The sequence below is a fragment of the Hydra vulgaris genome, chromosome 10, assembly GCF_038396675.1.
Source record: "Hydra vulgaris chromosome 10, alternate assembly HydraT2T_AEP".
Classification (NCBI taxonomy): Eukaryota; Metazoa; Cnidaria; class Hydrozoa; order Anthoathecata; family Hydridae; genus Hydra; species Hydra vulgaris.
Genome location: NC_088929.1, coordinates 13432501 through 13454258, shown reverse-complemented (window position 1 = coordinate 13454258; position 21758 = coordinate 13432501). Strand labels below are relative to the sequence as shown.

Sequence of the window (21758 nt, the reverse complement as noted above, 5' to 3'; positions counted from 1 at the left end):
GAAATAGATGTAAGCAAATTTGGTGAAATAAAAGCTGCCATGGATTCAATTTAATGAAAGACTTTCGGATCAAAGTGTATTGTCAAATAACACAGAGATCTTTCAATTCCATTATTATTGCTGGTGCACAAAAATGCTTAATTTGATATTATTAACTAATTAAAATCATGTTCCAGAAGAACTTATAATGACCTATAAGTCATTATTTTACTGCATGTGCCAAAGGCTTTTATTCGTATAGTTTTTTTTTCCAGCACCTCAACCCTTCGAAACTCTTTCCCATCTTCATATTTTCCTGACTCACACAACCTACAACTTTTTAAATCTTCTGTTAATAATTTCTTAGCTCTTTAACTTATTCTTTGTTTTCCAGTAGCTCCCAACTTAATGCAGCCTTGTTGGGGGCGAATTAGAACAATTTTAAAAAATTCGGCCATTTGTGATGATTGAGAAAAATATCATTTTAACAAATGATTTTTTTCTCGATCATCGCTTATGACCGAAACTTTGCATCTGCTTTTTTCGTTGAGCCAAAACTAGTAGAGTTATATTATAGTTGGATCATAATAAGTATTCAAACAGAAATCTTTTGTTCGAACACTTATTTTAGTAAATAAAAAGTGATATGCTTTTAAGCAACTAAGCAGTTTAAGGCAGTTCATGAAGTAAAAAGCATTTGCTTTGTATTTGTTTGATAGAATGTCAAAAAGTCCTAGTTTTAATAAGAACATTGACTTTTCCAACAAAACGGGACAACTTACAGATTTATAATCATTTCTATCGCGTTAAACTATCACTAAAACTAACAATTTCTGTATCATATCTTTAGTTAAGTATATTGTCTCGTCCTTGATAGTAAAACCTAATAATTTTTTGCGAATTAAGTTTGCGTTTTTAAAAATCTTTCTAACAATTTTTATATATGAAAATTTGTTATAACTTATTTTTAAACGTTACCAAGTTTTTTCAAAATTAAATATGTACAACTGAATTATTTTTGAGTTTATAGGAGTACTTTTACAACGAAATTTTAAAAAAATTGAAAATTATTGTAAAAAGTAATAAAACTTATTCGCTTTGTTTTTCTAAATAACAGGAAAGATACTTATACATAAACGAATTATGTAACCAAGAATTATTGTCTTCGAAACAAGACAAGCTATTTAGAACACGCTCTGCATTCAAATAAAGCCTCTTTTACCAAGTTAACTAAACAATATTTTTAAAATGTTTGAATTTTTTTCCTAAATATATATATAAAAAAAAAAAAACTTGCAAATAAAATATGATTTATGCGTGACTTCATAAAGAGTTTTTTTCTTCAATTTCTTCTCGTATTTTCTTCTTATTTATACTTTCAGGAAGAAACGAAGCAACAACCGTTATAAGTATCGATAAAAACGACAAAATAATAAAAGCAAAATATTCGTTGAACGGAAAACCGAGACTGCTTTCTTTAGATGATCTTTTTTTAACATTGTTAAGAGACCAGGAATAAGCGAGACCAACGCATATAGAGCTGAGAGATCTAAACAAATTTAAATTTGATTATTATTTATTAGAAATAGAAATTATCACTATTATTTATGAAAACTTATAATAAATTATAAAAAATTATAATTATAATAATATTATAATTATATATATATATATATATATATATATATATATATATATATATATATATATATATATATATATATATATATATATATATATATATATATATATATATATATATATATATATAAATGTATATACATATAAAAAAAGAAATTTATTAATAAAATTTTCATTATGTATATCTATCTATACAGGCCCTGCGCTAGACATCCTGAAGGTGAGTAAACCAAAATTGCGCCTTAATAAAATAAATTTTAAATTTTCTAATGTATTTTTATTTAAATTTTTATTTTTATCCAAATTTTTTGAAAGATAGTTATTAGTAAATTTTGTTGAAAATTTTTCAAAAATAATATTTCTAAAAAATATCAATAATTGGCAAACGGCAAAGTGCACATGCATGATCAGGGCCGCCGAGAGCTTTCATGACGCCCTGGGCATAGTAGCAATTAGGCACCCCTATAATTATGCATTTATTTAAATTTACAATCTCTTGCAAAAGTTTAGAATCGCAAAAAAGCTAAGATTTAATCTATTTTATATACATACATAGTATATATATATAACATAAATTAAATCTTAATTTTGTATCATTTGTGTCATTTGTGTATGGCATTTTCAATAAATTATGGATTTTCCTGAAAATACTTAACTGATTCTAAATTATTAACTAATTCATGCTATTACAGTCTCTTTTGAGAGAGAATGTAATAGCATGCACAAGTTAATGACTGTGTTTTCATTTCTAATACTGTTGATTTTCATCTCACCTGGATGAAACACTTTTTGTATATAACACTTATGCAACAGATATACTAGCGAAAATTATTATTATTACTATGTCAGATTATGACAGAGTTGTATGTAATTCATTTTCAACATGTATATCCAATAGACGTTCTTAAATCTCTTGTTCTATTGTGTTTCTACTTTTTTCAAAATCAATTTTAGTTTACTTAACTAAAGGTCACCTTCGGTCGTTCACCTTCTGCAACATGTAATGGCATTGCCTTAAAAAATTAGTATTAGAATGTATATAGATTTAAAAATAGGCTATAGACCCTTTTAGTATATTTGGTTGAAAAATCCTAAAGTGTTTCCAGAAGGCAAAAATGAAGACTACGTCAAACTACTAAGATGCAAAATATCTTCCATAAAGTTATCTTCTATTTCAATTTTAATTTTTACAGGTTCTTCATCTTTTAACCAGATGAATGAGAATCTTAATGAAATAGTTTTTAAAATCTTAATTTTAAATTGAATTTATTGAGAGAAATGACAAAACACGTTAGAGATATTCACTTCAAGCTTCAGATGTTTGGGGAATTCATGGAAAAAACATCATATCTAGGTTCATTGCGATTTTGCTATCAACATTCGCTTTGAAAAATCATTGCTAAGACGATTCATCATCATGAGTTGATATTTTGGTTGGAACTAAACATGACTTAAACAACCATCATATATATATATATATATATATATATATATATATATATATATATATATATATATATATATATATATATATATATATAACACATTTTAAAAACCAACTTCATCTTTTGTGGTACTAATAAAGTTTTGGATTAATTTTACCTTTCACTCCATTCCATCGTTGACCGAGTATTTTGATGAAATCTTGAAATCTTGGGTTCGAAGACAATTTTTTATCACTAACCCAAGTTTCAATGTCTATTTAAACATCAATTTCTTTGAAAATAAATAACTAATCTCTTTAAATAATTCCACTAGTTCTATGCTTTCAGAAGTAAAAACAGCCATTATATTTGAACAAACAAACTCCTCTGCAACATCATTTTCCAATAATCAGTTCAAAATACTTTTCTTCATTTTAATAAACCATCATTCTATAAAACTTATTATAAAAACTCTTATCAGATAAGTAAAGCTTTGAAGAAAAAAATTTAGAATTCATCTTTATAGGATACAAAATTTTAATAGCCAAAAGATCCTTTCCTGGACCGTTTATATTAATAATGCTTTTCAAGAACTAATTCACCTAAGAGATAGCAATAAAAGCACTGGCTTCCTTCATAGAAAGGTTTTCTTATTTAGTCATAGTATTATGAATGCTTTGGATTTCATTCTAAAAAATTAGAATATATAATTTATTTGTAAAGAAATCTTGCCTCGTTACATGCCACTGGTTGTTAGATAGTTAAATCTGGAATTGTCATGTGTGGAATAGGATATTAAAACTTTTTGGAAGCATTTAAGGAATGAATTTTCAAAAGGTGCTAAGTCTGAGTGAATTGATTTTAAGAAATCAACAAAAAACTCAAAAAATTCGTAGGCGCACAAGAACAGAAATATTTTCTCTACCCAATATTTAGACTATGAATGTATAATTAGATCTTATATTTAAATAAGATCTAATTATAGATTTTGAAAAATTCAATCTTTATAATTTCAAAGCATGTTTTACTTATTTTGTTATTAAAATCATTATTCACTATCACACACCTTTTTTTTTAATTGCCCTAATTTTACACACAATACAAGTAATAAACTGCAAATTGAGAGCAAAGATCAGGTATTCAGGTTAATCCACTGGCAAAACGGCTTCGGCATGGAGAAATAAGTTGAGCATGGTACTACCAGGTATGTGGTGGGGATCAAACTCAGAACTTCAAAATCAAACCTACAAGTGAGTTGCTCAGGTGAAGCTGCATTTGATGAGCATGTTTTATCTAAAAAATGCTAACTACAAATACGCTGTTATCTTGATTCATAACTTTAAAATTACATTGTCAAGTTTGATGAATTCTAAAACCTCCCTTACTTTTTTTAAAAAAAAATAAACTTAATTGATCAATATCTTTTAGATTGTTAATTTGTTTGGTAAAACAAAATCTATTAAATGAAAAATTATGGACCAAAAAAATTTTGTTGTGAAAATATTCTAATGAAAGTTCATAGTCTCAATAAAGAGATTAAAGTATAAACAAAATATATTTAAATTCGTTCATATAAGAATGAATGAAAGAAGAAAATGAAGAAGTCCTTTAAACAAATGTAATATTTAAAATATTATTAAAATATTATTTTTATAATATATTTTTATTTTTAGAACAAAGAGTTTCTATTGTTACCAATGATTTATTAGGGAAATTAAATACAGTTAGTTAACTGCAAATTTAGAAAACAATGAAATCAGATGATGAAGAGGAAGATGGAGTCATAGAGTATTTGATCAAACTCTTTTTATATTTAAGTAATCATGGCTATATATAAAAATGAAATTAAAGTATCATTCAGTAAATAATGTTAAAACAACATAAATCAACATATGTTAAAATAACAAGTAGCCATTAAGTATATCATTTTTATAAAGCGAATTCACTTAAAACCAATAATTTCTGTTATTATTATTGTCCTAATATTCATAGATTCCCATTTTATATAGATACTTAATATTCATAGATTTATATAGATACTTAATACTTACAGATTCATTATTGTTATAATATTCATAAAAGTCATAAGTTAACAAAGGAAAACCCAGTTACATTTAAAAACTCACAATTCAAACTTTTTTTCTAAGCATTATTAATTATTTGGTTGAAAAAATTACAAAAATCATTAAATCAATAAAGTTGAGTTAAATCAATAAAGTTGACTTTTTTTTAAAAATTAAAAAAAAATTGAGTTACTGAAAATTCTTAAATCAGGTAAAAATTTTAACAAATAAAGGTTATCTAAGAAATAAATATTGTTATTTATTTCCTAATAAAAGTTATAGCAATTTAAAAATGGAAGAAATATCAGTGAGAACATATTTTATATACAAACTAAAACTAGAACTAATTACAAAAAGTTGCAACAAAACGAAATGATACAAAAGCTACCTTCCAATTGATGATACTGATAAAGCTAGCCCATTTGCCACTCCAAGTTGTTCAGAATCAACTGAATTATTTATAAATATATTCACACACATAACACCAGCATTATATGTTGTTCTCATTAAACATTGAGTGAGCCATAATGCAACCCATAAGAAAATTCTGGAATATACAATTTAAAAAAAACACTTTATAAAACAATTCATTTTTTTATTAAGTGACAATAAATGCATTCTTAAAAAAGAAATTTTAAAATACATACATAGAAGCAGCTAACAAATGTATTCAATAATTGTCATATTGTTACTTTAAATTTTAGGTAATTATGCTAATTTTAATTAAACCTGCCATTACAGATCAAAAAATAATGAAAGATTTTAATTGGTTCACATACTAGTTTTGTATATACTCTGCATGCACACCAAAATTCATGCAAAATTTAAGAAAGTGGTGTTTTAAAATTATTTTAGCTAAGTCAGCATTAAAAAACTTTTTAATGCTGACATTTTTTTTTTATTATTTGCAATATAAATATAATTTCTTTATGTTATAAAATAAAATAAGTTTAGTAACAAAATGTTTTTTTTTTCTAGACATCCACCTCAAAAAATATTTAAACTAATAGTTGGTTTAACAAAACCAATTGTTTTATGTACATGAGTTGTAAACCAGTAGTGACATTTTAGCTATAAAAGAATGGTTTAGCTTTTTCAAAAGTAAAAAAAATATGCTTTTATTGAATTTAAAAATCAAGTTGTTGTTTAATAAATATTTTAACTATACATCATATATATATATATATATATATATATATATATATATATATATATATATATATATATATATATATATATATATATATATATATATATATATATATATTATAGTGTTTTTTTTTTTTTTAAATTTGATATCGCACACCCTTTTATTTGGTGACATTCAATGAAAAAGTTCACAGATAATTTTTTTTTTGCAAACTGGGTGCGGATTCACAACTTTTGCGTAACTCTTGCGTAGCTGAGCAAAAGTTACGAAAAACTTACGCAAAATATTTTTTGCGTAACTATTTGGTATTCACAACTTTTTCTCAGCATTTGCGTAAAGTTAAGGTTGCGCATGAGCAAAACTTTGGCAAAAACTTACCCAAAATTTAAGGAAAATATTTTCTAACTATTTGTATAAAATAAGTATATTTGTATAAAGTTAGTATTACTAATTTTTTTTTTATTAAGATACACAGGGCAATGTGACCAAACAGTAAATAATTCTTTTTTAAAGACAGGGCTTAAATTTACTTACAATTATTATTATTTTTTTGTTTTTGCTATATTTAAAAATGTAGCAAAACCATATAGAGGCTATTCAAATAATACGTAACATTCTTATATGGGGTGGAGTTGTTTGAAAGTGTCACCAAATATCACATGGGAGAGGGGGTGGTTAGCCATGTGACATGACAAAATTTTTAAAATTTAAATTCTAATCACAGCGGAGTAGTAAACCTTTAGCGTAAAAGTACAAACTCAAAGATATATTTGTTTAAAAATAATGTCACATCACAAATAGGGCGAGGAGAGATTGTTTAAAATGTTACATATACAAAGAAGGGAGACTAAAAACAGCAAAAAAGTGTTTCATTATACTTGAATAGCCCCATAAAGCATATACGTGCAATTACTTTTAAAAGTTATAGCTTATATAGCATAAACATTCCTTCAATCTATTTTGAGTATCTATTAGCAAAATAATCAAAATGATTAATAATTGGATTAAAAATGGAACAAATAGGAGTCGGTTGGTTTTTTAAATGAGATATCGATTATTAACAAAATGCTACATGTCTATTATTTTAAATACAAACATTACAAGTACTCATTAAGAAATAATTCGGGCATATTTAAACAAATCCAAATGGGTAATATAAATTGTATTATCCTGGGCTTGTATATGATAATTATTTGGCTTCCTGTATGATGCCATCAGTGAATGCCCATTAGTTTTATTTAACACTAACTCTAAACCTGCAGCGAGCCTTATTTGTAAACATTACTGGCTAAATAAACTAGCTAAAATATACAGAAAACTAGCATTTGAAAGACTTTTTTTCTATTTTTAATATAAAAACAAAAAGTAAAAAAATCATGAAATTAATATTTTGAGGCATTTTTTTTGGCGCCTATAGCGGTCCTATAGTACCAAAAAAGGTCTGGGTTCACCCCTGATCAGATCATGCAACTTGTCTTGCATTGCTTCAGGAAGTTAAAACAAAATACTTTAGATTAGCATAAAATTTCACGTTCATAAAGTAATGGAAGTGCTAAACTAATATGTTTTTCTTTTAACTTCTTGTTTTCATTCTTACTTCTTATACTATAATAATTCCAGTAGGTCGATCCAGTAACAGATAATAATTCTACTGAATTGTGAAAAGCACTATCACTCCATTTGGACTGGTCGATCAAGTAACTTTTTATGGAATTTCTACTCTTTGCAATAACAAACTACAACAATGAGATTTCATATAGATATACAAAGAAAAAGATCTACCTAAACAATTTAAACTATTACAGAATATGTTTATTATTTGCAAATAACATTATTATTTACCAAGAAATTAGGCTTTAAAAAACAATGCTCTTTTTTTTAATAATTTAAATTATCCATAGATATTAATATCTCCTGATAATTGAAATAATTAAAAACAGAGCATTATTCAAAATAATCTTAATATTGTTATACTTTTAATACCTTTGAATAATTAAAATTATCGAAAAACATAGCATCATTATTCAAAGTAAGTTTAATATTTAGGTTATAATACTTTTTTACTTCAATAGCCTGATTACTCAGAGATAATTTATGCATTATTGTATTTTGAAATAGTCTTGTTCTCATTTATAAATAAAAAAAAATAGATATTTAAAAAACTAATGAATTGATTACATATTTTTGTGAATATTCTATCTATACTAGCACAAATATTTTCTCTCTCACACAGAGAGTGAGAGAGAGAGAGACTCTCTCTCTTTATGCTAGTCATGCAAGTTAAAGTATATACTTCAATAATATTATTGTATATATTTTTGTATAGTATAGTATAGATAGTATAGTATAGATACAACCATAAGTTAATATAGTATGGGTACATCATATAGTTTTGATGTATGACAATAACTAGTTATTAAGTCAACTTATTTAATAAGTTATTGGCATACTACAAGACTATATGATATATCCGTACTATGGTCGCTCTCCTTGTATAGCAGTGTAAAATTAAGATAAAATTATATTTTAATGGCAATAACAAACAAATTCTGAAATCATTTATAATAAAAAAAACGCCATTTTTAAATATTATTAGATGATTTAAAGTTACGCCAAACTCAAGTCAGAAAATAGCAGACGTAACTTTTCTTGCGTAAAGTTTGCTGAGCACTTTTTAGGGAAATGTTGTGAATACCGTTTTTTAAACTTTTTGCGTAACTAATAACTTACGTAAAAACTTATGAATTTCGTAAGTTTTTGTTTACGCAAGGTTTGTGAATATCACTTAGCATAACTTTGAACTTAAGCAAAACTTACGCAAATTTTGGACTTACGAAAGTGTTGTGAATCCGCACCCTGATGATGAGAAGTGGTCCCCCACACCTGCTTTGTAACCCCTTTAGAATCCCATTTTTGTCTAAAATGACATATTTCAAAAATGTATTAAAATCAGTTAGCGTCAGCGTTACATGCACCAGTTTTACTTATTAGGGTTATAAAATTTATAAGAATGTATGTAGCAATGACCTTTTCCCAGATTCCACCCTAAAAATGATAGGTCTCGTTTGAGACCTGTTTTTGTCTAAAATAACATATTTCTGAAATCTATTAAAATCAGCTTGTGCCAGTGTTACATGCATAAGTTTTACTTATTAGGGTGATAACAATAGAACAAATGCATATAGCAGTGACCTATTCCCACACCCCACCCTCAGGGCGCCAGGACCCAGACCTGTTTCTTAAGCCCTTTTGAGACTCGTTTTTTTCGAAAATAACAAATTTCTGAAATGTATTAAAACAAACTATTGCCAGTGTTTCATGCATCAGTTTTACTTATTAGAGTGACAACAAGTGTATGAATGTATATAGGAAAACTTGGGGCAAGGGGGTAAAGATACAAAAAACTGTTATAAATACTTAAAAAAGGTCTTTTTTTTAACATTTCTTCTGTTTTTTCAATTGTGAGTACCATTGACCCATATGCCCTAAATGGTGTCCTTCTACCAGTCATTTCTACTTCTGCCAAAATTAAAATTTATAAATTTAAAAATAACAAAAAATATTGTACTCAAATGAAACTTTTAAAAGAATTAAAAATTTTCTTATGCGTTCAAGAAAACATATTACAAAATCAAATTTTAAAACTATTTAGATGAAATAATGTACACAACTTTGTATCACAAATCTTGACATACAACTAAATTAAATCAGAAAAACAATAGCCATATATTATTATTATTATTATCATGCATTTAACTATATATTTAGTTCATACTATTTGTGTATATATATACATATATATATATATATATATATATATATATATATATATATATATATATATATATATATATATATATATATATATATGCATACTTGAACAGATTAAATTGTTGTTATTTGGAATGATTATGACTTTACTGTTTCTTTGCAGCTTCAGTTAAAAAATGTTTTCTATGATACTCAACTATTTGGTAGAAAAACTGATGTTGATTGCCATTTTTTGTCAAAACTTCATTGAAGTCAGTGGCTAATTTAACTGCCCGTTCTGCACAGTCATTAACCATTTTCATGACATGAATGAATCTTACAAGCAGACTTGTAGTCATCACAATTAGCTCAAGTTTTAGGAGACGATGTCAAGAATTCTTTTGGCAAATTGAGAGAATCAAACAAATTCATTGAGTTTGGTATAACAAAGTTAGCTATAGAAAGTTTAGAGAATGTATAAATCTTGTTTGGAGCAAGTCTTATTTTGTCACCTGGTAATGGTTCTTTTTGTAAGGCATTTAAATTTCCATTTTCTCTTCAACAGAAATCACTGAATAATGGGAGAGCAGCTAGATTTTCATTTAAATACCATAACTGAAGTTTAATTTTATTTTTTGCAACATTTGCAACTTTGCGGTCAACTTGACAATAGTTCTTAATTACTTTTAAAAGAAGGATTTTTTGATGCTTTTGTTGTGAGAGGTGCTGAAAACCAGAAACATGCATATATTGTGGTTATGAAGAGACATATTCTTCTTGAAATTCCCAATTACTTTCTCTGTGATATTTAACTGATGACAAAAACCAAAAATTTTTAAACAGTATATACCTTTAGCCATCTAACTTGCACGATGATAAGCCCGAGGAATGCAAATAGTTGTTGTATTATTATTTTCTTCCAAAAGGAGAAGAGTTAGTCTTCCAAATTCTTTATAATCATAACATGGCTGAGTTTCCTTTAAGTATTTTTTCAAACTTTCCACCACACCGGATTTTTAAGATTTTTTCAAACTTTGAAAGGCATCCAGTTCTGTTTTTATCACTTTCAAGTTGTTCGAACTTTGATTTTTCAATTAGCTCCCACTGGGACTTCACTCTACCAAAAAGTTCAATGTTGTGATACAAAAAGCGCATCAAACACTGCATTTGCACAGATTTCAAGAATATGATGTCAACAGACTAAAAACAAAACTCTTCGACTCATTGACTTCTGTATAACAGTTATTGCTTTATTATGACTTTCTGTATTACTTGCAGTTGTGTCAAAGCAAAGACCTGCAAGATGCTCCTCAACGCCAGGCCATTCATGAATGAACTTAACTACATTTTGTCCCATTAGAGTACCAGCACCAACAGGTATCTTAAGGATCCTTAATAATTTCTTAATATCCAAACCAGATACCAACAATTGGTAAACATTCACGTCTGGCTCTACCAACATTTGACAACATTTTACGATCAAAATGAGCAACTTGTGGAACCAAGGGTTGAAAATTTTTTCTTACTACTATTGCAAGAGATTTTATGGGATGTAGTTCGAGCTTCCATTAGAGTGGAACATGAAAATGTTAATTTATTTATATCAATACTGATTGCAGCTAGGGCTGGTGTGACAACCATTCTTGCTTGTCATGGTATTATTTTTGTTCAGTCTAATGCTGTGTGAAAGAGTTGATTGTCAAGAATACAACGTTTGGATATTCTAATTGAGAGTTGACTAGTGCCAATAGTAGAATGTTTTGAATTACTTGGACAAGTAAAAGCTTTTTGTGCTTGAATTGACATATCAAAATCAGAATTTTCATCCAAAGAGTAATCTGAATTCTAATCCATTAATATGTAGATATAACTTTACTTTCTTTATGTTGTTCAAAGTACCTCTTTTCTTCAAGCTTGCATTTTCTGTATTTTTCAACTGCTTTCTTATACATTCTTCTGATGTCATTAAGTACAGTTATACACATTCTTTTATACATTATACATTTATACATTATACATTATTTTATACATTCTTCTGATGTCATTAAATACAGTCTTCTGATGTTATTAACATCTTTCGGGGACCTCTCTGGCCTATCAGAAATTGTTTACCTTCATTTAACTTGATGAGACAATCCCATAGGCAATATCAAAAAGTATATTCATCTTGGCAGTGAATTTTTCTTGATAGCTATATTGAGTAGCTGATTTTCTACTTTTGCACTTTAACATGTTACTTGTAAATACTCTTTAGTTTAGCAAATACATGAGGCTTTTTTATAGTTAGAATATTACCCTTGAGCCAAAAAATTGTAACTTCATCTGCAACTGTGTTGCAGGATATTTAAAGAGTTGACTTTTTGATTATCATTTCATAAAAAACTCTTCATAGGGCAACACCACTAGTTAGCAACTGACTGGGCCCATCTATTGTTGAGAGAATATGTCCAACTGGCCAAAAATTTGTAGTTGAGCGTCTAAAGCAGCCATCTTCTTGAGAAATATTTGTATACTTTTTTACTGTTATAGAAATTTAAGAAATATAAAGTGCTTAAAGTCAAAAAATAAACAATAAAGTCTTAGATGATACACCTACCCCTCCTCCCTATTTTCTCTACAATTTTTAATAATGAAATCAAAATATGCATTTAGGAGCGATTTTTGGTAAATAATGCTGAGGGGGTAAGTCTAAATTTGCTTGTACTTTCTAGTCTTCTGTGAACTATCTATGTTGTAACATAATACTTTATATTATTTGTTTTTAGATCAATTTATAGCAGTATTTTGTATGAAATAAAAATAGAACTATAAGATTAAGTTTTTATACAAATTTTGGTCAATTTAGGGTTCCAAAATAGGGTTTGGGGGACCACTTCTCATTATCAGTTTGCAAAAAAATTTTAACTATATACTATGAACAATTTTTACTTCAAAGTCACACAAAAATCATCTCATCCTTTTATACAAAGAGACTTATAATTCTCAAAAAACCTTTTTTAAGTTGTTTTCCATTTATTATCTGAACTAGATGATGATCATGTTCATTACATAGCTAATCAAAGAAAAGTTGTGTCATGAACATGACACTTTAAGTAACTTATTTTTGCTTTTGAAGAAATAATAAAATTTCAAACTGTAGAAAAAAAACTTTGAATGATGATCAATATAGAATCATTGCTAATTATAGATCATGTGTTGCTGGATTATGGTTCTAAGTTTGTAGGTTTTTCAATGTAGCATTCTATTAAGACATGGTTTATACAGATTTTTAATGAAGCATATCCTAAACTACCACAAAAAGTAAAAATAAGTAAAAAAAAGTCTAAATTATATTTAACAATGATTATACTTCTAGAAAAAAGAACTCTCTCTAACTTGCTGATCATATGTTTTTTTTATTTAAGATACTATAATATATGACATTTACACTTCACAACAACTAATTTTGAAAAAAATATAAGTTAAACAATATATTTTATTATTAAGTGTTCTTAAACCTTATATGTACAAAATGCTATCTACAAAAGTACATAGCATTTTCTTTGAAGAAAAATATTTTGACATTACTAAAAAGATCAAGTAAAAAGTTTTAAAACTCTACAAAGTGAATTTTTTTTTTGTAAAGAAAAGCACAGCTACAACAAAATAATATTAAAAAATATATAGTTTCACATAAATTTTTTCTTTTTCTTATTTTTTTGAAAAACTTTTTATTTCTTTTCTTGAAAAACTTATCTTATGCTTTAATTTTTTCTAATGCTTTAATCTTAATACTTTTTCTTCGTTCATTTTTATACTTTTTAAATATATTTTTATAGTTTTCTTTGAGTGCTTTTTAATTCTTTAATACTATATAATTCTTTTCTTTTGCCTTAATGGTTTAACTATTTAATTATTAAATTTTTTATTAAACTGAAATCTAAATTCATTATTAAACTTAATATCTAAATTTTTACAAGAAACCATTAAGAAACGTTTTTTTCTCTATATCACTGAATACTGCAGATAAAACATTTAACTGATGGTTGTATTTATCTTGCTCAGCATTCTTTCTCTTCTAATTAAAATCTAACAAAGAAAAAAGAAGTCATTGAATTGAATGCTCAAGCAAATAAAAAATTTCATTATTTCGGAATTTTGAGATAACACTGCTAAAAGATCTAAATTATTGTGGCAAAACTTTCTCTGCTAATGTTGCATTAAATATCTTCAGTGATATGAGTCAGGAGTATTTCAACTAACTTTGTAGTTTGACTAGTGGTGTATAAGATAGTAAACTTGGATCAAACACATTGAATTATTTACTTTACAATAATGCAATGAACTTTATTGAGTATATACTCCAATATGACAGCTGCCATATTTCCAGCTTCCTTTGTAAAATCTTTTACATCTGCAGATTTAAGCTTTACATAAAGTATTATGAAGTTCTTCCTCAGTTGAAAATTTGAAATGGATATATATCTCTTATAACTTTAGTTATAATTAAAAGTATTTAACTAAATTTATAAGTTTTTAAATGTGACTCTGCTGTTGACTTTAACAAGTCAACAGAGTCACATTTAAAAAGAACATAAGATTTAACAACCAACTGCATTAAAAATCTATCCAATATATTTCTAGGTTTTTCTATATAAAAGGCATTGTTGGATTATTTGTTTGATATTCTCCAAAATATGGCCTATCTTGTTTTTACAACCAAATGCAGGTTTATTGAAAAGTTTTAAAAGCAAAAATTAAAGAATGTTTTAACAAAATGTTTTTATATTTAATATAATCTCCCTCAACTTATTCCACTTATTTAGTTCAATAACTTACTCCAATTATACTTCAATAATTTTATACCATTTCCGTAATGATTTTCCTGAAGCTCTGCAAAATACTGTTCCATGACTGCAATAGCTTCTTAAGTTAACAACCTTTTTTTGTAAATATTCCTGTCTCCAGCAAAAAACAAAATACGTTAATAAGTTATAAGTTAAAATCCTAGAATCAATTAAAATAAAATAATGATCCAATGAATAAAATCTGCATAATTTATTGTAATAAAAATTATTTTGCAACAATGGCATCAATTTTCATGGTAATTAAATTTGCTTTAGTGTATTGCTAGGTCTACTATTTATAGAGGTTTTAAATCTTTAACTATACAAAAATGATTTTACTTAAAACTATAAAACTAAACAAATTTAAAAATATATACCTAACCTATTTTTAATCTTATTTGTGGTTGGAAGCAGAAAAATCTGAATGCTGAAAAGAACTGTAGCAACAGAAAATACCTAAACAATAAAAAACTAAATATAACAGATATAACTTAAAAACTTATAAACTGAAAAAACTATTAATAAACTTATCTTTATTATAATAAAAAATTTGTCTGTTCTTTACCTTTTTTGCACCAAACCTGGCAACAATCTAAAAATATAATTATATTTATATTATTTAAATGATATTACTTAAAATAATTAATGAAAAGAATTTGAAAGATCAAATTAACAACTTACACAGATATTTTATTTTAAAGCAATTTTATTTTAAATTATCTTGCTTTAAGTAATAGGTTAAATATCTTAAATATACTTTAAATTACGTTAAATATACTTTAAGTGATAGGTTAAAAATTTAAATTATCTTGCTTTAAGTAATAGGTTAAACGTTAAATTAGAAATAGTAAACATATTCAATAAAAATAATAATTAGAATTATTTATATATTTTAACATTTTGTTGTGTTTAATAAAATGTTTCTTTTTTATGAGAAAACATTTTACTTTATTTAAAACAACTTGAAACTTGAAACTCTTCAAACAATTATATTATTAATATAGTTAAAATCTCAAGAGAGTTAGGCTTAAACTCTGAATTTTTTCATTAATCAAGATGTTTACATATTAATTTTTCAAAAGTTAATCCCTTTATACAACGGGTGATCGCAATATAATTACTTATATATAATATATAATTCACCATCTTGAAACTATATAGTTGTTAGTTTGATCTTTGTTACAACTCAGCTTATGATAATTAGCTTGTACTTTATATTTTAAGCTGAACATTGTAGATAATAATTATAGGCTGATGAAAGTCATAAAAATTCATTCAAAGCTCATGAGTATTTATAAAAAGATATACACACTATATTCAATGGACATATCATTTAATCAATTATAAATGTATATTTAATTGTGACTAAATAAAATAAAACATTTAAAAAAAAGAAAAATGATAAAAAAAAACATTAATAATAGAAAACTAAAAGCAAAAACATTCTTAAACAATACAAAAAAACTTCAACCATTTTTTCACTTGTTTTTTTATTTCAATTTTTTCTTTGTATTTATCTTAATTATTTTTTTAAAATATTAATATTCACCTTTGTAATAACTGTAAATTGAATTACAACCACAGTTAATCCAGTGGCAAAATATAATGTTCCAATATCTGATGTCTTCATGCTTAACCCATCTAAATATTTGTTCAAAGTTAAGTTTGGTTAATTTTTTTTTTACCACAACTTGCTGACACCATTAAAATATCATCAACAAGGATAATTTTTCTGTTTAAAAACATTTACTGTATTTAATATCGGTAGCAGCAAAGACTGGAAACAAATCATCAAAGCCACCAGTTGTCATTGTAGACATTCCATATAGAGATATTGAAAGGACAAAATTTTTGTTCCTACAAATTAACTCAGTTGCAATGTTTTTTGTAATACTGATAAAGAAATTTATAAAAATTACTTCACTTTATTAAAACATACCTTAACAACTTTCTGTATCTTGATTCTTTTCTAAACTTTGAAATTGCTCCATATTTTAATTTTGATTCTGTTTCACATTTGAAATCAACTTTTGTATTCGTTTTCAATTTTGATATTTTCTTCTCTACTAAAGAGTTTTCACCATTTTCCTGCACATCATTATCATCATCAGATTGAAGAAGTTGAATTTTTTCTTCCTCAGCAGATTCAATATTTCTAATTATAAAATATTCAGAGTATAAAAAACAAACACATTAGAAAGATTAAAACTACAAAGTTATTTTTCCCAAACATAATTAAAAACAAAATTTAAAATAACTTCATAAACAAAATATCAAAAAAGTTTCAGCAACCTTGGTGATAAGACAAAGTTTGTGTTCTTCTAACCCTAGTCATTTATATATATGTTTTTTTAAATTGTGATTTTAAATTATTTTCTTACTGGCACATACACTAACAAAAAATAAATCTATTTATAAAGTATTTTTTACTATTTTTTTTTTTTTCTTTTTTATCTGGATAACTGTCTGGATTAAAATTGGTATTTTAAATAAATGTATACAAATAAATATATATTATTTTTTTTTAGTTCATTCCATTCTCAATTGAGTCATTCTCGTGTTCAGAATCAGACTCTGATGAAGCAACCAACAGATCAAACTTTCTGTTTGATGGCTTTGATGTTATTGCTTCGACAGGTTCATCTGCAATAACCTGTTTCTTGAGTAAGTTAGTAACTGAGGCTCATGCCTCACCTCTCTTAACTCTGGGTTAACCCTTGGAATTAGAAAAAATGAGGTCGGTAATAATTTGCCAATCTCAAACACTTTTAGGTAGGCATTGCCGAATGACGACCCTAATTCCGAGGGGTGCTTGAGTGTTAGAATCTCAGGTCCAATGCAATTGCAAGATTTAGAAATGCAATGTTGCCATCTTCCTTGTGTGTCTACAGTTCTGTTCTGAATTTAGACTTGAATTTGACCACATAGGCAGGGCCATCATCTGAGCTCTTCATTACCCAAGAGAGATGACAAAAAGCAGGCAGAACCACAGAACATGAAACATTTTTCTCCACCCAGAAAATCAGTCACAAATCTGCAAAAAATCAAAACCATACTACTCAAATGTTTTACATTCACTTATACACAAAAAATAATCATATTCATGCTTACATGCACATACAGACACAATAATTATCTCTTACATGCAATCAAACCATTCTGTGAAAAATATATAACGTAAAATATAGCTGGAGGGCTCCAGTAGCTTTTTCAACTTTTGCAATTTGTCTATTTAAGCTGATTTTGGCATAAAGAACTTTGTTTTGTGTGTGGCAAGTCCTTTCTGGTTAGAATGTCTTGTATAAGCAACATCTTCTTTTGTCCAAGTTCAATATATTTTTTTTCTAATTCTGCAGTACTTGCTGGACTGTGTTTAAAATGACCCACCACCTTCCTGCATTTAGCCAGGGCATTGCCAAACCCACTTTTGTGCAGAGATACTGTAACAGTTTGAGGCTATGTGCAATGCAGGAGATGCATTCAAAAGGCAGATGCCTCACAACAGCAACCATATTTTTTGCACAACCTGTGCAAAGTGTGCTGACTTTATTTGAAATGTCCCACTGCTGTGCAACATGAATAAAATGTTCTGGGCATTTTTCAGAAAAATGTCTTTCTTGTGTTTTCAATATTGTCAGAGCATGTAAGTACAGTTTCCATTGTTCATCAATGTAATGCACAGCAACTCCAAGTTAATTTTAGTTACCCAGCAACGTCCAGTAGTCTCCGATGAGGGCAACAGTTTGTGCACATTGTAACATCATTTATAATCCTCTTTATATTCCTCACTTTTATACTCCTCCCCTTTTCATACAATTTATATTATTTTCTTGCGATGATACATCTTGGTGGAGGCTTATTTGTGCAGTCATTTGTTGCAACCATAATAACATTCTTCAGACAAAAAATTTCCAAAATACTAATTAACCTTGTCATTCTCTTGTTTCTCTATAGCGCTGCATCCAATAGTCTGCCAAAGCCTTCCTCCTCTGTTCGTTTGCGTGGGTGATTTGCTGCCATTAACAATGTACATTGCATTTAAATTATACTTTAGACTTGAAGTACTCTCATGATAAGAAAATTTAGCTATACAGTGTTTACAAATAGCTTTAGTACTATCAACTCCTTGTTGAAGAGGTTTAAAATAAAAAATGTCTGTTTAAGATTTCGGTAACTTTGTCCATTATAAAAATCTTTCCCTTCAGTTACAACACAACTCTTCATGAAATTTATTTATTTATTTCTTGTTGTCTGAACATACGCCATAACATAATTTCACATAAAAGTTTCTATTATTTTATAACTTGATTATTATTATAAATTACAATTCAATTATTACATAATTTTAAAACAATAAAAAAGAAAACAAACAAAACTATAAACAAACTTTAATAAAAATAGAAAATGAAAAATAATTTTTTAAACATATTAATACTAATATAAATTATTATTATAATAATAATAAAAAACTACAATAAATAAAAAGTATATAATAAGAAACAAAAACTTTTACAGACAGCTTCACTAAAGAAAAATTAAGTAAAGAATGTGTAGCTTTAAAAAAAATACAAGCAGCTGAAAATCATGACAAACTCATTGTAAGACTAAAAAGTCGAAAATAAAATTTAAGGTTGAAAGGTTTGTTTTGAAATAATTTTTGTGCAATCATAAGTTTAATGAATTATTAAATTTAAATTAAAAAGTTTATTTTTCATTTTCTGACTTTCAAAATAATAATTACATTGTTATTTTCGAAATTACATCACTGTCATAAACTGATAGCCGGTATTAATTAATTAATGCATTAACGCAATAAAACGCATTAATTATATTAAATATATATATACATTAAATATATATATACATATATATCTACATGCTATCTACAATTCTACAACCTTTTCTATAAAAATAGAACTCATTATATAAAAGTCACATTGTATTGAAAATGTGTTAATCTATGATTATTTTATTTTTTCCTTTTATGTTATTATTAATTTTATGTTATTCTACGTTTTGTTGTCTTTAAGTTAAAGTTGCTTTTAGGCTCAACAATTATACCTAAAATTATATATTATTAGGTAATATTTATATAAGAGAGCGACCGCAGGCTTTTTCTAAAAACATTTCTATTTGCAGCAATTCAAATAATATTTATACATTTATTACTTTCAAACTATTTGATTGAGGTTTGTAATAATTGTAGTATCATTATATAACAATGTTTTTATTGATTTACTTCAGTGATATGTCTTTAAAATGGAAATTTTCTGGTGTAGTAGGGAAGTGTCATAAACAACTAAAGAAAAGATTGGAAGGTGTAGATACAAATCACACTATTACTTCTTTCTATGCAAGAAACTCTGCATCTTCTGTTACTTTGGCAATCTTAAGTTTGCTGAAGTAACAGTAAATGCAGATATAAGCATATTTTATATAAAACTTAAAACCAAAAACTTTGTTTACCATTTCTTATTTTCCTTAACTTTCCGCATCATTTCGCATTTGAATGTATTATATTTGAGGGCCATTATTTACTTCATACCATAAAAAACATTTTTAAATAATAAATCACCACAAAAACCTTACACAAAATTACAAAAAATTAAATAAAAAATAGAAATTGGTACTAGCAAGCCAATGAGTAACATAACTTATATAGAAATATTTTAAATACTATTTGATTTATGTTGTCGTATTTATAATATAAGTACAATGTACCCATGCATGGAGCCGTAGATACACAGATCTCCCAAATGAATGTTTGAACCTCAGGTTTTTTAAAGTTTATTACTTTTTTTACTTAAAATGAGTAAGCAATACAGCATTTGACACCTTAAAGGATACAGGATATTTGACACCTATAAAAATCACCAAAATCAAAACTTAAAAAAAAAATCAAATCAAAATTATATCTTTCTTATAAATTATGCTGCATAGTTATATACAAAAAGAAAAAAAAAATATTTAACACCAATTGAAGATTCTAATGCATGTTATAATAAACCAAAAGCAGATTGCTGATACTTTAAATATCTTCAGTCAATATTCATAGAAGATAGTAATGTAGAAATTAATAATGACATTTAACAAAAATTTGATAAAAAGGGTTTGAATTTACTACATTTGACTAATATTACCTCAACTGAAGTTACTAACATAATATATACTTTAAAACCAAGAAAATTGGTCAAACCAGATGGGATTCACCTTTTCCAATTAAAAGAACCTGTAAATGCTTTTGTAAAATTTTAGACTGTTTAATACCTAACCAACACTTATATCATATGAAAGTTAACGATTTATTGTCTCATCAGCATGGTTTTACAAAAAGGTAAAAGTTATACAACTGCTAGAATATATGGATAAGGAAACATCAGGTGTCACAAATCATTTGATATCCATTATACTGATTTTACAAAAACATTTGATAAAACGTGGTCCAGATTATTATTAAAATTTGAAGCATATGGTATTGCATCTCAGCTATTAAAGTGGATAAGTACTTTTTCAACTAAAAGAAAGCCAGTTGTACTCATGGACTAAAGCAAAGAGTTGTACTCTGGGCAAAGTCATAAAGTTTTTTTTAATTTTTGGTTTACTATGTTAGTAATATATTTACACTATTTAAACAATTAAAATTAAATGAAAATTGAAAAAAAAAGGTTGGGGGCCCTTAAAATACCAACAAGTCAAAAATGGATATTTTTTAAATTATGTTTTATGTTCCATGCTATAGTTTTCCTCTTTATAAAAAGTTACATGTAACTTCATATATTTTTATTGTAATGCAAAGTTGTTTTTAACTTTTCATAACTTCATAGATCAAAAAATTGCATTTTTTTTTTTTGTTAAATTTTTTAGCAATTTTTATATACAAAGGAAAATATACTTAAACGAAAAAAATGATAGAGTTAGATGCTTA

General features: G+C 26.4%; 1 protein-coding gene across 2 annotated transcripts in view; it reads right to left on the bottom strand.

Moving 5' to 3' along the window:
- Positions 1 to 1195: 1195 nt before the first annotated feature.
- Positions 1196 to 21758, bottom strand: part of LOC105845772 (uncharacterized) — a 104479-nt gene continuing 83916 nt past the window's right edge. For both annotated transcript variants that reach the window (XM_065807292.1, XM_065807293.1), the window contains exons 9-15: positions 16773 to 16988; positions 16584 to 16690; positions 16383 to 16474; positions 15399 to 15425; positions 15216 to 15289; positions 5496 to 5654; positions 1196 to 1528 (exon numbers count right to left, since the gene is read on the bottom strand). In XM_065807292.1, the coding sequence (XP_065663364.1) occupies positions 1303 to 1528; positions 5496 to 5654; positions 15216 to 15289; positions 15399 to 15425; positions 16383 to 16474; positions 16584 to 16690; positions 16773 to 16988 (901 nt within the window). In that variant the 3' untranslated portion in view covers positions 1196 to 1302. The remainder of the gene's footprint in view (positions 1529 to 5495; positions 5655 to 15215; positions 15290 to 15398; positions 15426 to 16382; positions 16475 to 16583; positions 16691 to 16772; positions 16989 to 21758) is intronic.